The sequence below is a fragment of the Tetrao urogallus genome (assembly GCF_951394365.1).
Source record: "Tetrao urogallus genome assembly, chromosome: 11".
Lineage (NCBI taxonomy): Eukaryota > Metazoa > Chordata > Aves > Galliformes > Phasianidae > Tetrao > Tetrao urogallus.
In genome coordinates, this window is record NC_136824.1 from 11,779,731 (window position 1) to 11,799,281 (window position 19,551).

The window sequence follows — 19,551 nt, forward strand, 5'->3', positions numbered from 1 at the left end:
ACCTAATTGCAAAGCTGAACGTTTCATCATTTTCAGCCCATCTCTCCCTTGCTCCCCCTTCTGCAGGTCCACTACAGTTAATTCAAACATTTTACCAGGTTAATTTGATCATGGGCTGTATTATCAACAAGGAAAACTGTATGGATAGCTTATAGCTAAACAATGAGGATACCTGTGCCCATTTTGCTAACCAAAAACCACATGGTAGCCCAAAAGGATCATTCTAGAAACTAAATATTTCAAAAAGCTTCTCAAACTGACAGGTTACTGGGGTGAAGGGGAAGAACAGTTTCCAACAACAACTTTCCTTGGGTGACAAGTTTGTTTTCATGCAATAATTAAGGAAATGAGGACTTCCTGCACAGCTGTTACAGTGTCCTTAGAGACATTGTTTTGGGGCACACACTGTGCATTCAGCCTTTTCCTCCCTCTTAATTCTAGTCAATAGCAGTCAAAAGCAGATTACATTGTTGGGACTCTGCTAATAGAACTAGCAGTCTGTAACAGCATATAGCATCCGTAAGCCCAGTGATTTTTCTTTCTGTTGTCAGTTATCCAAATACAAAACAATTAAAAATCTTGCATTTTTCTCTTTAAAAATCCACTAATGATTAAAAACTACCTCCACAGTTTGCTAATCAAGTTAAAACTACATAATCCTATAAAGCACCATGCTAATTTTAGACCTAAATCCTAAAGAGATCCACAGCTATTCCTGTTACCTGTCAGCAGCCAGGATCTCCAGGGCATTTGTAACATTTTAATATTCACTAACTTGGACAACTTACCCTCTTGTGAAATGCACTGAACACTGGATAAAAAACAGATCCTGAAAATACTTCATGAGTCATAAATTAACGAGAAGTCTGTCGGCCAGAAGTTTTAAATCTCATTCCTTTCATAAAATCCATGAATTCAAAACTCATGTGGTCTACAAACCTGGCCATTTGCTTGTATGCCTCTTCTGCCACTGCAAAGATATGTGGATCCATATCCCCCATGTTTTGGCCACTGTACGCATTGATGATATCCTCGCCATAGATAGGCAGTTGTTCATAAGGGTTGATGGCCACTAAGACGATACCTAAACCAAGACAATGAAACAAAGGGAGTTAGCAATAGTTGTCCCAAAGTAAAATAAAACAAGAATGGGTTTAACATCAACTATTGCTCTAACTTTTCTAAAAATATTAACTAGAGAAGAATAACCCGCACACTTTATATTGTTGATTTCTAAATAATAGAAATTTAGTCTGATAGAAATTTAGATATTTAGTCTGACCTCAGCTTCGCGTACAAAAGCTAGAATGAGTTTCCTTCTATCCTACTTCAGGGCATACATCAGGGACAGCTCCTAATACATACAGTATGAGTACGATGCCTTATCAATGTTCCCCTTTCTTTAACTGTAAAAGTACCTGGATTGGTGAACTATAGCTGCTAAAAGGCCTCACGAGCATTTTGTTATGTACAGTGTGTTAACCTTTCAGGAGCTGAACCCAGGACAGCTTTTAATACAAACAACAAAGTAGAGCCATAGTGTGACCTGGATGGCTTTAACAGGCAGCAGGAACAACCTCCTGCCTGCAGGACACTTCTGACAGGGGCCAAAAAATACATCACATGGGGCTGACACACAGAGGCATGCAGTCGAGTCAGGAAATTAACTACACCTCTAGAAGGCACCACAAGATCTTCACGTTGTATGTCTGTATGTGAAACTACCTCTCCTTCCATCTTCTAGTTTTCCAATCTTTTTATGCCAATCATCACTACAGCATTTCTAAATTCACACCATCCTTTTGCTCTCCCAAAACAGACCACCTCCAATCCCCTCCTCTTTTACAGAAAAGCTCAGTCTTAATCTGTACATCTTTCCTATCCACAAAGTGAGATCTGAAGTGGCCTTGGTCCAATTTTCTTTTCCACAAGAAAAGAGGATTTCTCTGCCCCCAGGGAGGGTCTGAATGAAGACTACTGATACTCTTCTTTTCTGCAGTATTTACTATGGGCAGGGAACACTTCTTATTTACTCCACACAGAGGTGAAATCACTGACCATGGACACGTGAGACCTGGTCATTCCAGGCAAAATCTGCTTTCTTGACATGGCCATTCTTCCTCACCTTAACATGTGATATAAGCAGAAGAAAAAAAAAAACAAAAACAAAAAGAAACTAATGTTAACTGCAGCTAACTTTAAAAATAGAATCTCTTCTTACATTTGTATTTCAAGGTTCTTGTGGCTGCATAAAGTCTGCAGCAAGCATGCAATCGACGCTCCTTGGACAACGTATCCCTCAGTATGTGTGCTGTAAGCATTTCCAAAGCATTCAGTGCATTTCTAAATTTACCTAGAAATTCATGCAGGCGCACACTTCCTCAGGGCACCCAGCTCCCTGCTATGTGCAGATTAGTGCTGTGATTTCTATCTCAGGAACTTTCCATGCAGAGCTGGGAGAAGGGAAGTGAAAGCATCTGTAATCTGCCTCTGCTGCTGGGAGTATCATCCCATTTTCAAATCCTTTCATGTATTTATAAATCAAGCACCGACCGTAGCAAAAACATTAAACAACAACAGAACACTTTTCACAAAGAGACTGGAGAAATCTTCATTTATTTCCTCAAATATAAGGGCAGTTACACGTCTGGGCACGCCTATCCAACCAGTGCCAGTGTTTTTCCACCAAATGACTTCACCCAAATGACTCAGTAACTCAAAAGTCGCTGTAAAAATGTGTGCCAAGTGTAATGCTGTAATGACAAGCCAAAAAATAAAAGGGGGGTGGGAATACAGGAATACAGGAGCTCAGTGCTGGCAGACACTGCAGTGCCCATCAGCTACACTGGGAGTCAGCAGCTGGGGGTGTAAGTCAGCAGCAGGAGTCAGAGCTGGGGGCTGGAACAGGGCCTGCGAGCAACCCAAGGTGCTCAGAGCTGCTCTGGCATGACCAGCCACATCCCTTGGCCTCATGGAGTTAGGCTGGGGCAGGAGAGCAGCAGGCAACAGCTGCCAAACCAGCAGCTGCAGCCTGGACTGCCACAGGATCTAACATCCCTAACGTGTCTGCAGCACAAAGATGGCAGCGTGTGTGGATCAGGACAGGCTGCAGATCAAAGTCAGGTGAGCTCAGTCTGGAACATCAGAGAGGCTACAAATGATGGCTGTAAGGGCAAACACTGGGAAGTGGTGGTGTTCCAGGGCCCCGCTGATGCTGTCAGCAGGAATTCTGCAGTATAAACAACTGGGAAGCACCTCTGGACCCTGATGCTCCATAGGGATCTGCCTGCACACAGAACACTAAATCCTTTCTTTTCAGCATACCTCAGTGGCACGTGTGGAGTCACACAGCCTCAGGATTCCCAGGCTGCTTCAGCACTGAACGTGAGCCACGTTACGATTCCTGATTTCACCAATAATGAGCTGCCAGGCACAGCGATGAGGAGCTACTGCATTTTACCTGCGCTCAGTCCAAGCCACTAAGCTGGCTCTCCAGCAGCAGAACTGCAGGTTTAGCTCTGGAGCTGAGGGCCGGATGAGGCTCTCTGCAGCAGTGCTCCCGTGGGAGTGGATGCGTGTGCCTCGCTCAGCTAATTAGCCAGGTCTGCTAATTCACCAGCACTTGTTCCGATACTCACACCACACAGCCAATGTTTGTCAGCACTTCTGTGCAGTGCTGCTTATTACCAAAGTGTGCATAGCACAGCTGCAACTGAGGAGTCCTTCTGGGACTGTTCATTATAGGGCAGGTAGGCTGGGTGACCTTTAATGCTCCCTTCCAACTCGAATGCTTCTATGAGCCTATGACTCCATGACTTGCCATGGAGAAAAAGAGACGTGTTAGACAACTCAGCCCACCCCATGCCAACAGGCTGGCTGCCAACAGCCGTTAGCACTGAGGCTGTGATGGATGGGCTTCTAAAGCCTTCTCAAGCTTGCACATGTATTCAAAGAGACATTAAAAAAGCCGTGCAAAACTTCAGACAATTCCCTCCTGCTTCTGGCTGCACTGGTAAAAATGAACCCTTGAATTCAAGACTGCACCTCCATGACAAATCTCCAACACATTAAAGCACTTAATTGCAGTAGTGGCTTGCGAAATCAACAAGTTACTACCATCTGGAAATAACCAAAACAAGCAAGGCAGGAATTATGTGCTTTCTATGGGAACTTTTAAACCAGTCAACCTCCCAGGATAATAATTCTGAATAATTCATACATAACTTATTTTTACCTCCACTGAACGGTACTGCTGTTCTTATAAGAAATATCATGGCCCTTCCCACATTGTGTGTGCTTTCATTCCTGCAGTCACATGAAATTTTATTACTTTTTGTTACTTTCTGCCATTCTTCTTACATACATCTGAAATAAATGTGGTCAATTCTTTCATTTTGAATGTATTCACCATCTGTGGTTAAACCAGATATTAATGCAAACACTTACTAACTTGTCAAAGTTTGCTGTCCTTCGTACCAGGCAGTATTTATACATCTGAACTAGCCAGGAATATTTACTGAGTTTTGATCACAGTCATAGCACGTTGTCCATTTATTTTTCCTTATAACCCTTCAGCTTCTGTCATGAACTCTTCATTTCATATTCTCAACAGCAAAACAAAACAATAAATCAGCTCTGGATTTCTGGTGACAGGCTGGCCTTGAAATTAAGAAATCAGGAGTTCTTCTGTTTAAAAGTCTGGGTTACCTCAAAGTGAAATTATAAAGAATTTAATATCCATTCAACCTATTACTCTAAGAAAAGAATAATCGAATTAATTTCTGGGGCCATGGAAATCCATCCTTTCCCAGCCTAGTTCTGCTGGTTGGGAATAGCGTTACCATAACTCTCTTGGTGGATTAATGTGTTTTCTAATCTCCTTCTGGCTAAATCAACTGGGTTAGCTCAAATCACCTTCACTGAGTATTTAACCTAACCTGACCTGACTAATGTCTGAACCAGAATAAGGAGGCACATGCAATTCCTTCTGTGAGCAGAACTCTAAGACAATAATCTTTTGAAGAAGGCAAATAACACATACTTAGGACAGAAATTGATAGTGATTTGTAACGTGAATGTCCTTGGCCAAAGGATCAGGTTTTCAAAGGCTAACACACTAGCTTTATTTTACTTAGCTTACACTGCAATGTATATATGTCTACCACCCAAGACAACAAATGCATGCCATACTGTACTCTTCGGTCCCCCAGTTGGTATAAGAACTCACTCACCTGCACTGTGACCAGCTGAAATTGCCACAGTGCACAGTCTACGTATTTCTAATTCACCCAGCGTGCATTTCACAGAAGCATCACTTATTGGGAAGCAGAAGGGCTGATCAAGCTCAGCAATCCCAAATCAATGAATTCCATAAGCTGCTAAAAGCCCTCTAGCTTTGAAACTGTGTAACATCAGCCATACCCACAACCAAAGCAGCACTAGGACAAACATAAAAACAACCTGTCAAACAGAAAACAAAACCAGCAGACAACACACTCCTTTACAGAACACTAAACATAATCCATGTTTAGAAGCAAACAAAACACAAACCGGGCAGACTGTCTCACAGGACAGGCATGGCTGTACTTGCAGACACCACACTGGAAACTATTTACAAGGTCGGGTTGTGAGACTCCAGTTACACAAAAGCCCTTTCACTGAACACTCCCCTGTCAGGAGCTTTGCCATGGAGGCACTTGGGACAGACATGTGGACTATATCCAAGATGGGGAAGCTGAGAAGTCTGGGGATTAAAACACACCCCCTTAGAAGGGGCTGCCCAGACTGGCTGTGGTGTCTCTAGTCAAAGCCCTGAGCAACTCAGTCTCGTCAGATCTGTTTTTAAGAAGGGAGCTTCCTGGAAGAATTCCAGAGGTCTCTTCTAGCCTAAACCATCTGGTGCCTGTGGTCACGCTCTAACTGTGTGACAGGATGAGATATAGGTATGCATCATCTCCCAAACTTATGTGAATGAAGGCTGCCTGCAAGCAGAGGGAGGCAAAGTCAGATTCAGGCCTGCATGGTCCAGGCACTGCTCAGAGCAGGATTGGGAACAGATGCACTCTGCTGGGCCCCGCAGGTTGAGAACTGCTGGTGTGAGCAAAATGTAGCACAACACTAATGCTTGTGCTCTGGCCACCATGAAGTGCCCAACACGCTGCTTGCCTTCATTCCCCACATGCCTCACCATAGTGGAACTGTAAGAATATCCAGAACAGGGAAATCTGACACATGGTACATTCCACCTGCAGACCAGGACAGAACAAGGCCTTATAATGCAAAATAGAAATTTCTACTGCAGATACCAGCAGGCACGATTTGCTGCTATCTGTCAAGGGCCATCCTGCAACACGACATCCGCAGCTTTGCGAAAGTCTACTCTACAGTCTGCAAAGAGTGCAAAGCACAAGGAAATCATAAATAGCAAGTCTAAGGTATGGTAACATGGAGAGGGCTCAATAACCGCTGGCACATGGTAATAAGAACTGGAACTGTCCTACAAACACTTGATTAGAAACAACGCTAAATTGTATACTTAAAAAGAAATCATGGGGTATGTTTTCTGCTGGCACAAACTGAGCTCTGATGAATATGCAAATAGTGATTTGACTACATGTATGGGAAGAATGTGTCTTTCTTTTAATCAGACAATCACAAGAAGGAAATTTTTAGTATTTGATTTCCAGGAATCACATCATCATATTATGTTTTCTTTTACTCAGACCTAAATGTAAAAAACAAAAACAAAAAAAAAACAACCAACAAATGACAACAAAACCCTAATGACTTAAACTGCTCCTTATGTACTAGCACAGCGTCCAAAAAATAAGCAAACTAAAGAAATATTCAAAAAGTTAACAGGCTGTTTATAATATAATGGCTACATTAAAAAGTTAAAAATGTATTTTGACTAAAAACTAAAATTTAAAAGAAACACATGCACACAAGCCAAAAGCATTAAGCCTAAATTATCTATCAATGCATCCTTAAAACAGACAACTCAGCTACAATTTTGTACCTACAACGAAGTAACTTCCCCACAGTTTGGCTGTATGAAAATGTTACAGGCGATTACAGTTTTAGGTAACATCTACTGTGAGCTAAAAAGTATTTTTAAAATTCACACTATTCATGCTTGTGAATGGACAAGCAATAGCTCGCGCACTGTTACAAATGCACTCTCATAGTTCTACTGACTAGAAAAAACAAAAAGGAAAATAAAAGGGTATCTTCAGCACAGATATGGCAGCTCAGTACAGATGGAGGCAATCAAAGGCAGGAAGCAATAAATCCATCAAACAGCAAGGCTAACCTCCTACATCCTCAGCGTGTGAAGCTCTCCTCCAGCCTATGCCTATCTACACATGCCTAAGGGGAACAACAGTCAGCAAGGAATCCCATGGCTAAAATTGTCCATGGCTAAAATTTTATAAACAGAGCCCACTGGGAAGCTAGAAGAACATAAAGTGAAGTCAGTTTTCTTTGAGCCTTAATAATTTCAAGCCTACTTGACGTGCTTACTGACCACATAAAAAAAGGGACTTCCACAAGAACAGCCCAACCTACCCTACCACTAAGTTAGAAGTACAAATATCAATAACAAACTTTTCCTGTCTGCTGCAGTCTCTGTGAAGATTACAGGATAAAAAGACACAATACTTGCCACAATAGGTATAAATGAGTTTAGAGTCTATAAATCGAACTTTGAGGTTGTGTAGAACAGCGGGTTCATGGAGATAACTGAGTGCAGTGAGATCATTTTCTCCAACAAGGATGTCAGGGTTTCGCAGTGGGGGGAGTTCCTTAGTCTTCGGATCGAGGCAATATTCTAGGTCCTGAAAATTAAATAGAAGCACGTGTTGAAAGAACTGCTGTTTAGATCCCTTCATTCAACCCCTCCCACCATTCTTCCCAGCAAAAGATCCACAAGGTATAAAAACACAAGATAACACTTGCATGGTCTGGTGATTTGGGTTCTCCAAAAGTATCATTAAAAAATTCCCAAAGGGGTTTTCTACAAGCAATAGGCAATAATAAATGTATTTCATCCTTTTAAACTATTACTTAAACAAATGCCTTGTTTTTGCTGCCAAACCTTTTTATTAAATAAACTGAAATGTGTTTTATCACAAATCTAATTAGTTTTCCATATTATTCTCCTCTTGAGCAGGACAGAGGAAATAATTTTCCATCAGCCTACAGCCAGCCATATATACAACAACATTACACAGGAATGCTGGCAAGGACAGGAATTCTATGAAAACACAAACTGAAAAAAAAAAGTTACTTATAATTCACACAGATTTATGCAAATTAATCTCTAACGTAGATATTTTAGCTGCATCTGTCTCTGGAGGAAACAGCACTTTATTTACCTGACATTCTCTTGTCCCAGCACAATGACTGGCAAACATCTGCATTCTACTACATTCAATACACAAGTGTGCAGCACCACTGCACAGTCTGGAATGTGGAGGGTGGAGCAAAACAGACCTTGCCTGATTGAAAAGGTTCTGCTCGGTTTGCCATATCAGAGATGTGAGTGAGTCAATGAATGAAATTCATTCAATTAAAGTGTTTTAACTTAGGACCTACTCTATACATATAATCTGTTCATTTTACTTAATTGCTATGTAGACCTCCATCTGAAAAAGGCATGTAAGCTGCCCACTGGTAGAAAGAAAAGAAATTAAAAATAAATCTTTGGATTACTGCAGATCTTTATTTTCTATGAGAAGACCTGAAGGACCACTTCCATTATACACTGACATTAAATAACCATTCAAATGGCATAAGAAAATACAAACAGGCCTTCACTGCAAAGAAGTGATCTTTTCAGAGAGATGTCATCCCTTCTCCATGCTGCATTTCGCACCATTCTGGCAATGCTCTTAATCCTTGCCCCATCCTATTGATATTAACTTTCTCATAGCAATGCTGAACTTGAAAGTCACCACTTCTTTCTGCAACACTACTTTCCTTGTGGCCCCCTGGAGTATCAACCAGGGTTGATACTTTAACAGGGTAAGTAGAAAAAGATACATATATGTAACTGAATCATACAGGCAGCTGGATACAACCAACATTTTTGTTATCTTAGTTACTTCAAAAAAATTAGACAAAATGGAATTCTGTAAATAAACATAATTAATCACACAAAAAGTAATGCTCAAACTCTGTGGTCAAGAATAATAGCACATAAATAGGGCTACACACAAAAATAGGGCTACAGTTTTACAATATAGCTTCATGTGTTAGATACACCAGTCTCCCAAGAACAAGGTCAGATTTAACAAGTAGACCCACCTTGCCCTCTTCAAGTCGAAGCTGAAGAACTTTATCTCCAGGTTTATAATCTTTCAGAAGTTCTGCTGACTTCCAGACCTCCTCTGGGTCAGGAATCCAAACCCTGGCATACTGCAACATAAAAACAACAGCAAAAGATCTGTGACTTCTTGAAGCAATATCATTAAATCATCAACATACATGATACCAAAATGTTTTTTTTTTCCTTTTTTAATACATCTCTCTATAGCCAAACCTTTAAGCAAAAGATATGTTGACTAGCACAGAGGAAGTGACTAAGTTATTCTGCTGACACAAAGCTACGTATGCATTGCCTTCATTGCCTTTCTGCAGTAAGAAAAGGCTATTTCCTATATAAAATAATGTTTAAGACGCACATTCACTGCTGAAAATCAACAAAATAAACTACCTATGTGTTCAGAGGTCAAAAACTTGGCTACCAAAAAAATTACTTAAAAGCAGCTCTTCTGAGAAGATTCTGAAGTCCTTCCAAACAATAGGGAAGAAAAGTCTAATTCCTGTTGTGATCATTTTCACCCAAGCCAAAGATATGGCCTTTGCTGCTCTCTGCCAGGCTCTTAGAAGTGCTACACGTGTACCAAACTCATGCAGCTGCCTGGCTGTGTTCTCCAATGCTAAGCCCTGGGAACGCCACAACAAAGAAGGGTGGCTCATCTGGATGGCTTCCATTTGGTGTGAACTGAAATGAACAATGCCTAACAACGGTTTTTAGGAAACATCCTTGAACACAAACCAAGCCAAACAAAAAAAAGTCCAAAATTAAAAAAAAAAAAAAAAAAAAAAAAAAAAAAAAAGCAGCAGCACGTTTTCCCATTGCTTATGTTTAACATCCAGAAGAAATTTAAAAAAAAAAATCAGTTGTGAAGTTCTCAGTATGTGAGATATGTGAGAGACATGGACCTCTTGGACCACGTGTAGAGAAGGGCCACAAAAGTGATCCAAGGGATGGAACACCTCCCCTGTGACGAAGGGCTGAGGGAGCCGGGGCTGTGCAGCCTGCAGAAGAGAAGGCTTCATGGAGACCTGAGAGCAGCCTGTCAATATCTACAGGGAGGCTGTAAGAAAGAAGGCAGGGGCTGCTGTGACAGCACAAGGGAAAATGGTTTCAAATTAGAAGAGAGGAGATTTATACTGGGTAAATGAAGTTTTTTTTACAGTAAGGGTTGTGAGGCACTGGAACAGGCTTCCCATCCTTGGAAACATTCAAGGTCAGGCTGGAGGGGCCCTGCGCACCTCATGAAGCAGTCGGTGTCCCTACTCATTGCAGGGGAGTTGGACTAGATGGCCTTTAAAGGTCCCATCCAACTTCTGTGATTCTGACACCAGCTGCTGCAGTACTCCCCAGTTCTCTTTTGACAGAGCATTAAGAACCTCACCAAGACTGACAGATATGGGACTGAAAAGAGTTAAGATGGTTCTGAGAGTTAAATTTGTTATCAGCATTAGTAAGTTCTTTGTCATTTGAAAACAAACTCAGTCCCGCAGTACGCGTGCACTACAGCAAAAAGGAAACCGGAGGAAACTATTTAAAACAAGGAGCTTCCATTCCAGATTAGCAATCGAACTTCGCACTGCCTTCTTGTTGCAGGGCAGGAGCGCGGCAGCGCATGCCCAGGTGCAGCCAGGCAGGTACCACGCTGCACTGCCCCTGGCAGCACTGCTACATCCAGCAAAAATACTGCAGCCCTTTTGATTACCAGGCTTTGACATCTCATTTCAGTTCATTAAACTGCTGGGTGTCAGCCGCTGAGTCCAATGCATTTCCTCTCACAAAATCCAGCGTGTTCGCTCCTTTCCAAGACACCATCATTGCTGTCACTTCAGTGCTGGTATCTGTTGCAGCGTTACTGAGTTGGGATGGATTTCCCCCTCACCCTAAGCATACGGTGTAGCCACTACTGAGTCCATAGAAACCACATGAATAGCAACAACTATTCCCCAGAGCCTGGGGAAATCTGTCAGTTTAACACAAAGACATCGCCCAATCAGTCACAGCTGAAGACCAAACGTGTATGGACTGCACTTGGCCCAACTGTTACAACTTCTTACTTCCTCAGCTAAAGCAGTAGTTTCTCATCTACAATGTGGTTTTCCACCAGGAACAAAGAAAAGGTAAGACAGAAGAGGTAAGCTATAAAGACAGTCAGGACAGAAGGGCCAGCACACTGGTCATGCACTGTTTTCCAGTTTAGAAAGGCAGCAGTCTTGTAAGATACCAAGTTAACTTCAGGCAGCAAATGCTGCACAGCAGTTTCTAATTATGTGATCTATGCCAGAATGAAATAGGCACCTCTAATTTATTCAGTTGAAACTGTACATTTCCTACTGTCTGCAGAAAGGAAGGAGAAAGCAGAAAACAGATCACCATAGAAACTGGGTTACTAGAGACAGCCGAATCTTCCACATGACACAACCTCACAGATATTAAAGTCATCCTAAGAGCACTAAGCTGTAGCATCACTGCCTAACCTTAAATTGCTGCCAAAGAAACACCTGGTAGAAGGAGCAAGTAGGAGTAAAGAGAGAGATAGTCCTAATCAGAAGCAGTGAATCATTTCCCAGCTTTCTCACCTCACCAACTTAGCAGAATGGTTTGCCAAATCAGATCTTCATTCTATCTTTTGCACAATCAGTTGATGGTAAAATTCCACTGCCATAAAGTCTTTTGTGTGCTCCAAAGCCTAAGCAGAAAGCAAAGGATTGTCACTGGTGGAAACAGGACCAAGGTCATCTAGGTCTTGGGTCTGCACCTGGGTACCTTGCTCTGGTATGCCTAATATTCATCCTTATTGACTAATATACAAAAGCAAGCTTATGCCTACATTAAAATAAGACTAAAACACGATAAACTTCTAGAGACAATGAATTTCAAATCAATCTTCTAAAAAGGGGTAGGAATTTCTAGCCAAAAATAACACCGAAATTGCAGTAAAAAATGACAGCAAGAATCAGATTAACTTTACTGAAATTGTGCTCAATGAACCAGGATGAAAACGTTGATAGGGAGATAACAGTTAGACTGACTCAAGGAAAGTAAGTGAATGACGTTTTAGGAAAATACGGCTGTTGCTTACTCTAAACTAGCTTCAGAAATTATCAGAATGAATAGAAGGCACATTGATGAGATAGCCGTGAGTTCAGAAAGAAAAAGAAATTACTGAATACGTATAAACAGGGTTAAGTCAAAATTACATTTCTTGCCTAGACTCTTCCAGCCTCAGCAGTGACGTCAAACACCATTAGCTACACAGTCCCAGGGACGAACAAAAGCACCATGCTCTGTGCTGGAAGGACAAGTGCTGTGAGGCAGTACGCGGGGCTCAGTGTCACTGATAGTTACTGGTAGGATGGCCCTGAAGAAACAACAGGGCAACGTATTCATTTCTCACTGGCGGCTCAGAAATTTCACTGGATTATCAGAATTTCATATAATAAGAAAGTATAATAGAAAATTGCAGCGTTCTGTAATACCTCATGATTTCATCTTAGATCACATGAAGAAATCAGCAGACTATAACAATTATCTATCAAATGAGACCATATGACTCAGAAAGCTTCTCTTCTGAGATATTAACCTCTTGAAGCACAAACTGACATTGCTGACAGAAGAGAATTAGAAATGCAAGCGGCCCAGCACTGGCTTCAGCAGTCGGTTTTCCACTTCCACTGCATAACCACAATTACAGCAGGAGATGCAGATATTTGTCCAGCACAGCAGCACTTCTGAGGTGCCCTGAAAGACTTCACAAGGTGATCTATAACCTAACAAAAAGAAACAAGAAATTTAAACCCAACAAAGGTGTCCCTAGCACCTAAGACCTGCCCTTATGACCTCCCTTGAGCTCCTATGGCTTTCACTTTAGCAAAGATGACAGAGTTTTTCATTAACAGACAGCCTTAAAACCCACAGCTTTTCAGGTGCTAGTCATGAAGAACTTAAGACAGACATCACCTCTCTCTCCTTCAAGAATGACCTTATTTTTGGGTAGAAATAAAGCAGTTTGTTAATGTCTGGATTGAAGAGATACCGGCAGCACGAGCTGAGGAAACTGATGGAATAGCAACAGCCCAAACTGGACCAAACTCATGCAGCATGAGCCTACTGCTAACTCTGAGCATGGTCACCTGGAGAGAACAGTCTGCATCATTAAGGCTGGAAAAGGAAAAGCGCCTGTTAGCAAGGCACAGCTACAAGGCAGTCCAAAAGCTGTGAAAGGCTGGGTGAAACAGTTGAGCTTACCTATGCAAAATGCTTACTTATTAGAATAGGATTTCCTGAGCTGTGGGTAGGATTGCTCTGAAAACATCAATTGATGCGACTGGAATAATTAGCTTTCAGCCTGTATTCTGCCTTACAATGATCTCACAATGCCAACACCACGGGTGGCAATTCTGAACCTAAAACCACTGAGAACAACTTTCCCTTTTGTACTAACAGCACAAGCAGATGCATGTCTAGGTGAGTAACAGGCTTAAACACAAGTCTTAACTTGACCAGCCTAGATCCCATGCAGAGATCCTGATCGGTAACACAGGAAGCAGCAGCAGGTCCCAGTTCCCCCAGTGCTGAGACCAGTATGATTTTTTGCGGTACTCCCATACAGACACAGTCCTGAGGAAGCACTGCATTTCTAGTAACAGAGTGTTGCAGCTGGCTGCAGTATGAAAAGAAAGACAAGACTTTGTCCTTTTAGAGAAACGGCAGGTAACCAGGAAGGATCAGAAAGCAGCCAAAGACTTCACTTCCATGACAAGCAGGATGCAAAATTTCTGAGCAGCTTCTCTAAATCCTTATTATGACCTGAGGGAAATGGCATAATTAACTTTCCAAGAGAATCACAACAAAAATTATTGATTTGCTTAGCAGTAGCAGCATTCTTCTGGCATGGAGAGTATTTTCCGTCTCGCTGCTCAGCAACAGCCATTTCTACACCTCTCATACAGTTTAAGATCTAATATTTATTATGTATTAGTTTAAAAAGACATTAATATGATATATAGTGGGGAGAACATCTGTGACCATTTGTATTAATGCTTTATCTGACAAATAATTTCACATAAGCTGTTTTTCTAATAGGAAGACTAAAAGGCTACCACATAAATCTCTAACTCAGGAAGAGAAATTTATCTCCCCAAGGTTCCCCAAACTTTCAGTTGTTATTAATATCTGTTTCTTAGAACTGTGAACTCTGCAGATATCTTGATTAATATGCAATCAATTTTCTTTTACATCTAAAACATATTTTGCATATTTTTTAAGGCTCAGAGAAAGAGAATTCAGCTAAATACTTTTGCTTGAAACTTCTGCAGATCTCATCCCAGGCCTGCAGGGAGAATAAGCAGTCCTGCATTCTAACAGTTCTTTGTTGCCTTATGGCTAAGAAATCATCACTTTCCTCCCAGACCTCATTACTCTCACATGGTTATGACAGGAAATAAGGAAAAGAGTTCTTAGTTTTTATTGGACTTTACTGCTTTATCCTTATGAGATCAGTAAATTAAATGAAACAGAAGGTCAGGTCTCACTGGTGCCTTGTCATACAGCTTGTTTGTAATGCTCTGCATAGTCAGCCCTTCTGTATAAGCAAGGACTGCTACACTGGTAAACTCCAGTGTCTGAAGGAATCATTCTGACCAGCAGCTCCTTCTGCTGACAGCGCTGTAACGCATTTTAAGGCCAATTTCAAAATGCTGAAAGAAGATGCGTCTTTGAGTTTAAATAGCCTGAGACTTCTTCCTATAGAACAAATTACACTGATATCTTGAGATGCTCTTACATATAGCTTTCACTGAACTCCATAGGTTGACATCATCCTAATGGTTACATAAGCAGAACTAGGAAAGGGACGGAAAAACAATGTACCACAGAGCCCTGGGACAACGCGGTGCCCCTGGGACCAGCATGGCAGATGGGAGCTCTGGGGTCCGCAGGCGGCTGCGCTGTGACTATTAATGCACCCAGGGAGTGACTTACAAACTCATCCTGAGATAAACAAGTAGAAAACGAGTCACCAACAACATCAAGTAATGCCACCAAAAGTTTCAGTCATCAAACCAGGCCTCTGAGTTACCTCCACGCTGGTAAAGGTCAAACGCAGAGACAGACCTGTATGTAAAAAGAGACCGCAGCAGAACAGCAGTTCTCCTCCTCAAGAACAAGTGCAAACAAAGAGTGAACTCCAATGAACAGAGCAGCACAGCCACGAACTGATAAATGCCAGAGGTTTCCTTGTGTTCAACTACCACAGTCACTGCAGAGATGAATTTAAGAAAGAACAACCTAACAGTTGGGGCACATAAACCAAGGGTGGCAGCTTGGCTGTGTCACTGCAGAACTAATCAGCACAGCAGGCTCTTCTGAAGGTTGCTCCAGGTGGAAATAAAAGCTGACGCATGAATATGTAATTGTATGCATAGGTGAACACGTTATGCCTGCATCTCCCTCTCCGCTAAACAACTGCCCCGAGCTAGCAGCCGTACCACAGCAGGGAGTCACTGCCCTTGTGCCACAGCTCCAGCAACCAGAGGGCTGTGAACATGGAGAAGGGTCTCAGGGCGTGCTGTGTGAGCAGTGGCTGAGTCCCTGGCTTTGCTCAGCCCAGAGCAGGTTGAGCAGGCTGCAGCTCCTCACAGGGAGCGGAGGGCAGTGCTGAGCTCTGCTCTCCTTGCGGCAGAGACAGGGCCTGATGGATGTAAGACACTGCGCCCTTCCTTACGTTCAGGGAAACTGCTTCTACCAAAGGTCTTTTTTTTAATATTTATTTAAAGTATGCTTTGTATTTAGGACTTGGTCACTTGTAACAACTCCTACTTTGTCAAGCATGTCTTTGGTCCAAGGTACAACCAGAATGGGCCTTAACTATGAGTATCCTATGAAAAACCACTGCAGTACAATTTAAAACTGTTGGTTAGCCACTGGGGAAATGTCCATCCACTTACATGAATTCAACTTACATCAGTGTACATGAAACTTTGCCTTACTTTGAAGTGATGCCAGAAAAAAGCTAAATCCCAAACCCAGGCAATATAAGAATGTGACTACGGGCAATTCTGTTCACCAAAAATTTTTTTTTTTTTTTTTATTAATTTAGACATTAAAATTATACCAACCTTTCGGATAAAGTCCAGATAAAATGATCCCCCTGGAAATCCACACACTGGGAGTGATATCAAACCAGAAAACCTTTATTTGCACTGCCAAATCTATAGAAAAATAGTGAATCTATCTCTTTTCTACATCTTTAAAAGCTTTACTTTCTAATTCCATATTGACTGTTCTTGACCTTCTCTTTAATGTCATAGGGACAGACAGATTTGGTTCATAATTAGTCATTGCTACATCACACAACATATTAGCTATCAAACTGTTGCCCATTCAAAAAACCCTCTGAAGTGCCGCATGCAGTAGCAGCATTTACCAGCCTTTGCTTTATTCCCCAGCTCTCCTTCCACACCTGGCTGCCCATCCTCCAGCAGCTGCCATCTTCAGCCAGCTGCTGCTTCTGAAGCCTTGGTCTGTGCATTATTCAGTTGTGGTGCCAGCAGCACACACAGCTGAACACCACCACACAGCCCAGGGAAGTCACACGCAGTCCTGCTTTGGTATATTTTGAGTCTGACCACATGATGTTCCTGATGTTTAATTAAGGTTGTGTTATCAGTTACACAAAGCTAACTGCAGTGTCCATGCAGACACTGGAAACCCAGCACGGCCACACTGTTCCCAGTGAAGCATGAACGTTTAGGTCATTGCTTGAGGCACAAATAAACACATAACCAACTTTCTGAATAAGCACAATAATCTCATCAAAAACATGGATAAGAAGTGGGACACTTATCTCCAACTACGCAACAGCAAACTGCTGAGTTCTGACACTGGTAAAACTGAACTTTTGGTTCAGACCCACACTGAGAGGTATGCAGTGCATTGCACCTCAACCTCTGCCATCAAAATGAAGGCCAACAAGGAATTACATGCTGGCAATTTCAAAAAGAAGTTAATTACAAGTCTGCCCTAAAATACCTCCTAGAACATCCAACCTGAAAAACACGTTACAAGAGTTACAGAATAGCGGCCACAAAAAAATTAAGGGCAAATGAAAAGCTGAATATTAAGCTAATGAAACACGTTGTATTGAAGAAGGAATATTAGGAAAAGGTTGCATGATGTCACACTTGTCTCCAGACCATGGAAGACCATCATGTCTCTTACGAATTTTTACATGCTGATTTTTATATAACATTTATTTCATTTCCTCTACTATCTTACAGCAGCTTTTTTCAGTGATTTTCCCCAAAGCTCTTGGAAGGCTCACCTACAGCAGGCAGGAGAACCACACCATTTCATGCAGTGTACTGCACAACCCAAGCTGTGCCTCGGGAAGCTGGAGCTCCCAGTGCTGACTGCAGCTGGATGCCCATTTTAGGTTCATCGGCACTGAGAGAGGAAGCGTTGTCTTTTGTCTGTGTCAGTGCTTCAGCAGAGAGCCATCTGCATCTCTGCGATGAGATTATTTGGTGTATCTAGTACTCGCCCAGACAGGAAGGAGAAATAATGCTTGCATTGATCAGGCAGATGCACTGAGCTGTGCTGTGGCACTGGAGTTTGAGACAAGGAGTTATTGAGAGAGGAGCAGCACAGCCATAGCTTATCACCTGGTACACAGCAGCACAGACAGGTGAACATTTTCATCTGAAAGGCATCCAGAATGCAGACAACTGCTGACTTACCTGTGAGACATGCAGCAAAAAGGGAAGGAAAGGCATTTGGTACAAATGCTGACAGTAGGCAAGGCTGTACTTTTCTGAGCATTTTTTAATAAGGTTGGGATCAGTCCTTCTGATTTCACATGAGAAAAGTCACATGAAACGTAAAATACCTGCTGGGCATTCTAAAAACAAAAAATGAATGACTGCAAACCACTGCATTCAGTTAGCATGCAACCGTTTTTTGTTTTTGTTGTTGTTGTTAGACTGTACAGAAGCTCCAGCTTGAGATGCAATTATATTAAAACACAGCTTTCACTGCCTTGGCCCACTTTACTCAGGGAAAACCAGTTTTACTCAGCTAACCCAGAGCAGAATTCGGCCATTGCAGCCCAGTCTACACCACCAATGCCTCGCTGCAACACTGTAACACAACCTGATGTCAGCGAGCCCATTAACGGAGCCATATTTAGTCTCACCATATTTCCATAGGTAATTAATAGCAAGTCTTCATACGAGGAACTAGAAATGGTGTGAGCAACCCGACATGCTTCAGCACAGAGCCGGCGGGCAGGGTGACATCTGCCAGATGTCCTCCACCAGGGCTGGGGAAGCTGAAAGCAGAACTGGGGCCAACAGGCACAGTGGGGCTGAGAGGTGCTCAGAGGGGAACCACGGCGTTTCTGCCTGCACAGGAGAGCCTGGAGGAAGCTCCTGGGCAGCCGCAGCCGTACGCCCCAGAACAGTCAGCACCACTGCCTGCCTCAGCACGGGAAACTACATAAGATGTGGCTGTGCTGGTGAGAGAGGAATCACAGCCCTTCTATGCCACAGCTTAGATTTCTGCACCATACTTAGCCTTAGAAAAAGGCATGTTCCACTACTTTTCTCTGCAAGCACTGATAGCTGACTGTTCGTACATCATTTATGCTGCCCTTGTATTTCCATTTCATGACTGTTAGCACAAAGAGATGCACTCTGACATCAAATCTGAACAACTTCTGCCACTACTTCTCTTATTTTTCTAAAGGAGAATATCCTAAACAAATGAAATCATTGTCTGAAATGTTTGCAAATAGGCTTCCCTACATATCTCCAGACAACAAACCAAAACTCTATTTACTTTAAACTCTTATTAATAAGCTCTTATATGATTAGATTGTCATCTTCACCTCTGTTAAAACCAATAAAACAAAAAACATATTCTACTTACTTTAACATACATATATTCTAGACCATCTATTTCCATCTTGTATCTCTTGTGACACAGATTTTCAGCACTTTCCAAGGCAATTGCTGTTTCTTTTCCAAGCAAAATAGGCTTAACCTCCATGGAAAATATTTCAGTCTCTCTTGTCCTGCTGCACAGTAACTCATAAGGCAACTTGAGAATCTCACTGGTTCCCTGAGCAAAACAGCTGAGGTCATCTGCTTTAAGGATATGTATGAATAACCCATGCAGTCTGCAGGGTAACGTGTGACACGCCATGCTGGGGCAATGAATTCCCTCATTGTTAG

General features: G+C 42.1%; 1 protein-coding gene across 1 annotated transcript in view; it reads right to left on the minus strand.

Annotated features, from left to right (window-relative positions):
- MYO5A (myosin VA) overlaps positions 1-19,551 on the minus strand; it is a gene marked incomplete at both ends in the record, with an annotated part of 91,006 nt that overhangs the window by 66,525 nt on the left and 4,930 nt on the right. Inside the window, 3 exons of the mRNA XM_079541190.1 lie at positions 940-1,084; positions 7,655-7,835; positions 9,307-9,417. Coding sequence (XP_079397316.1) covers positions 940-1,084; positions 7,655-7,835; positions 9,307-9,417 — 437 coding nt within the window. The remainder of the gene's footprint in view (positions 1-939; positions 1,085-7,654; positions 7,836-9,306; positions 9,418-19,551) is intronic.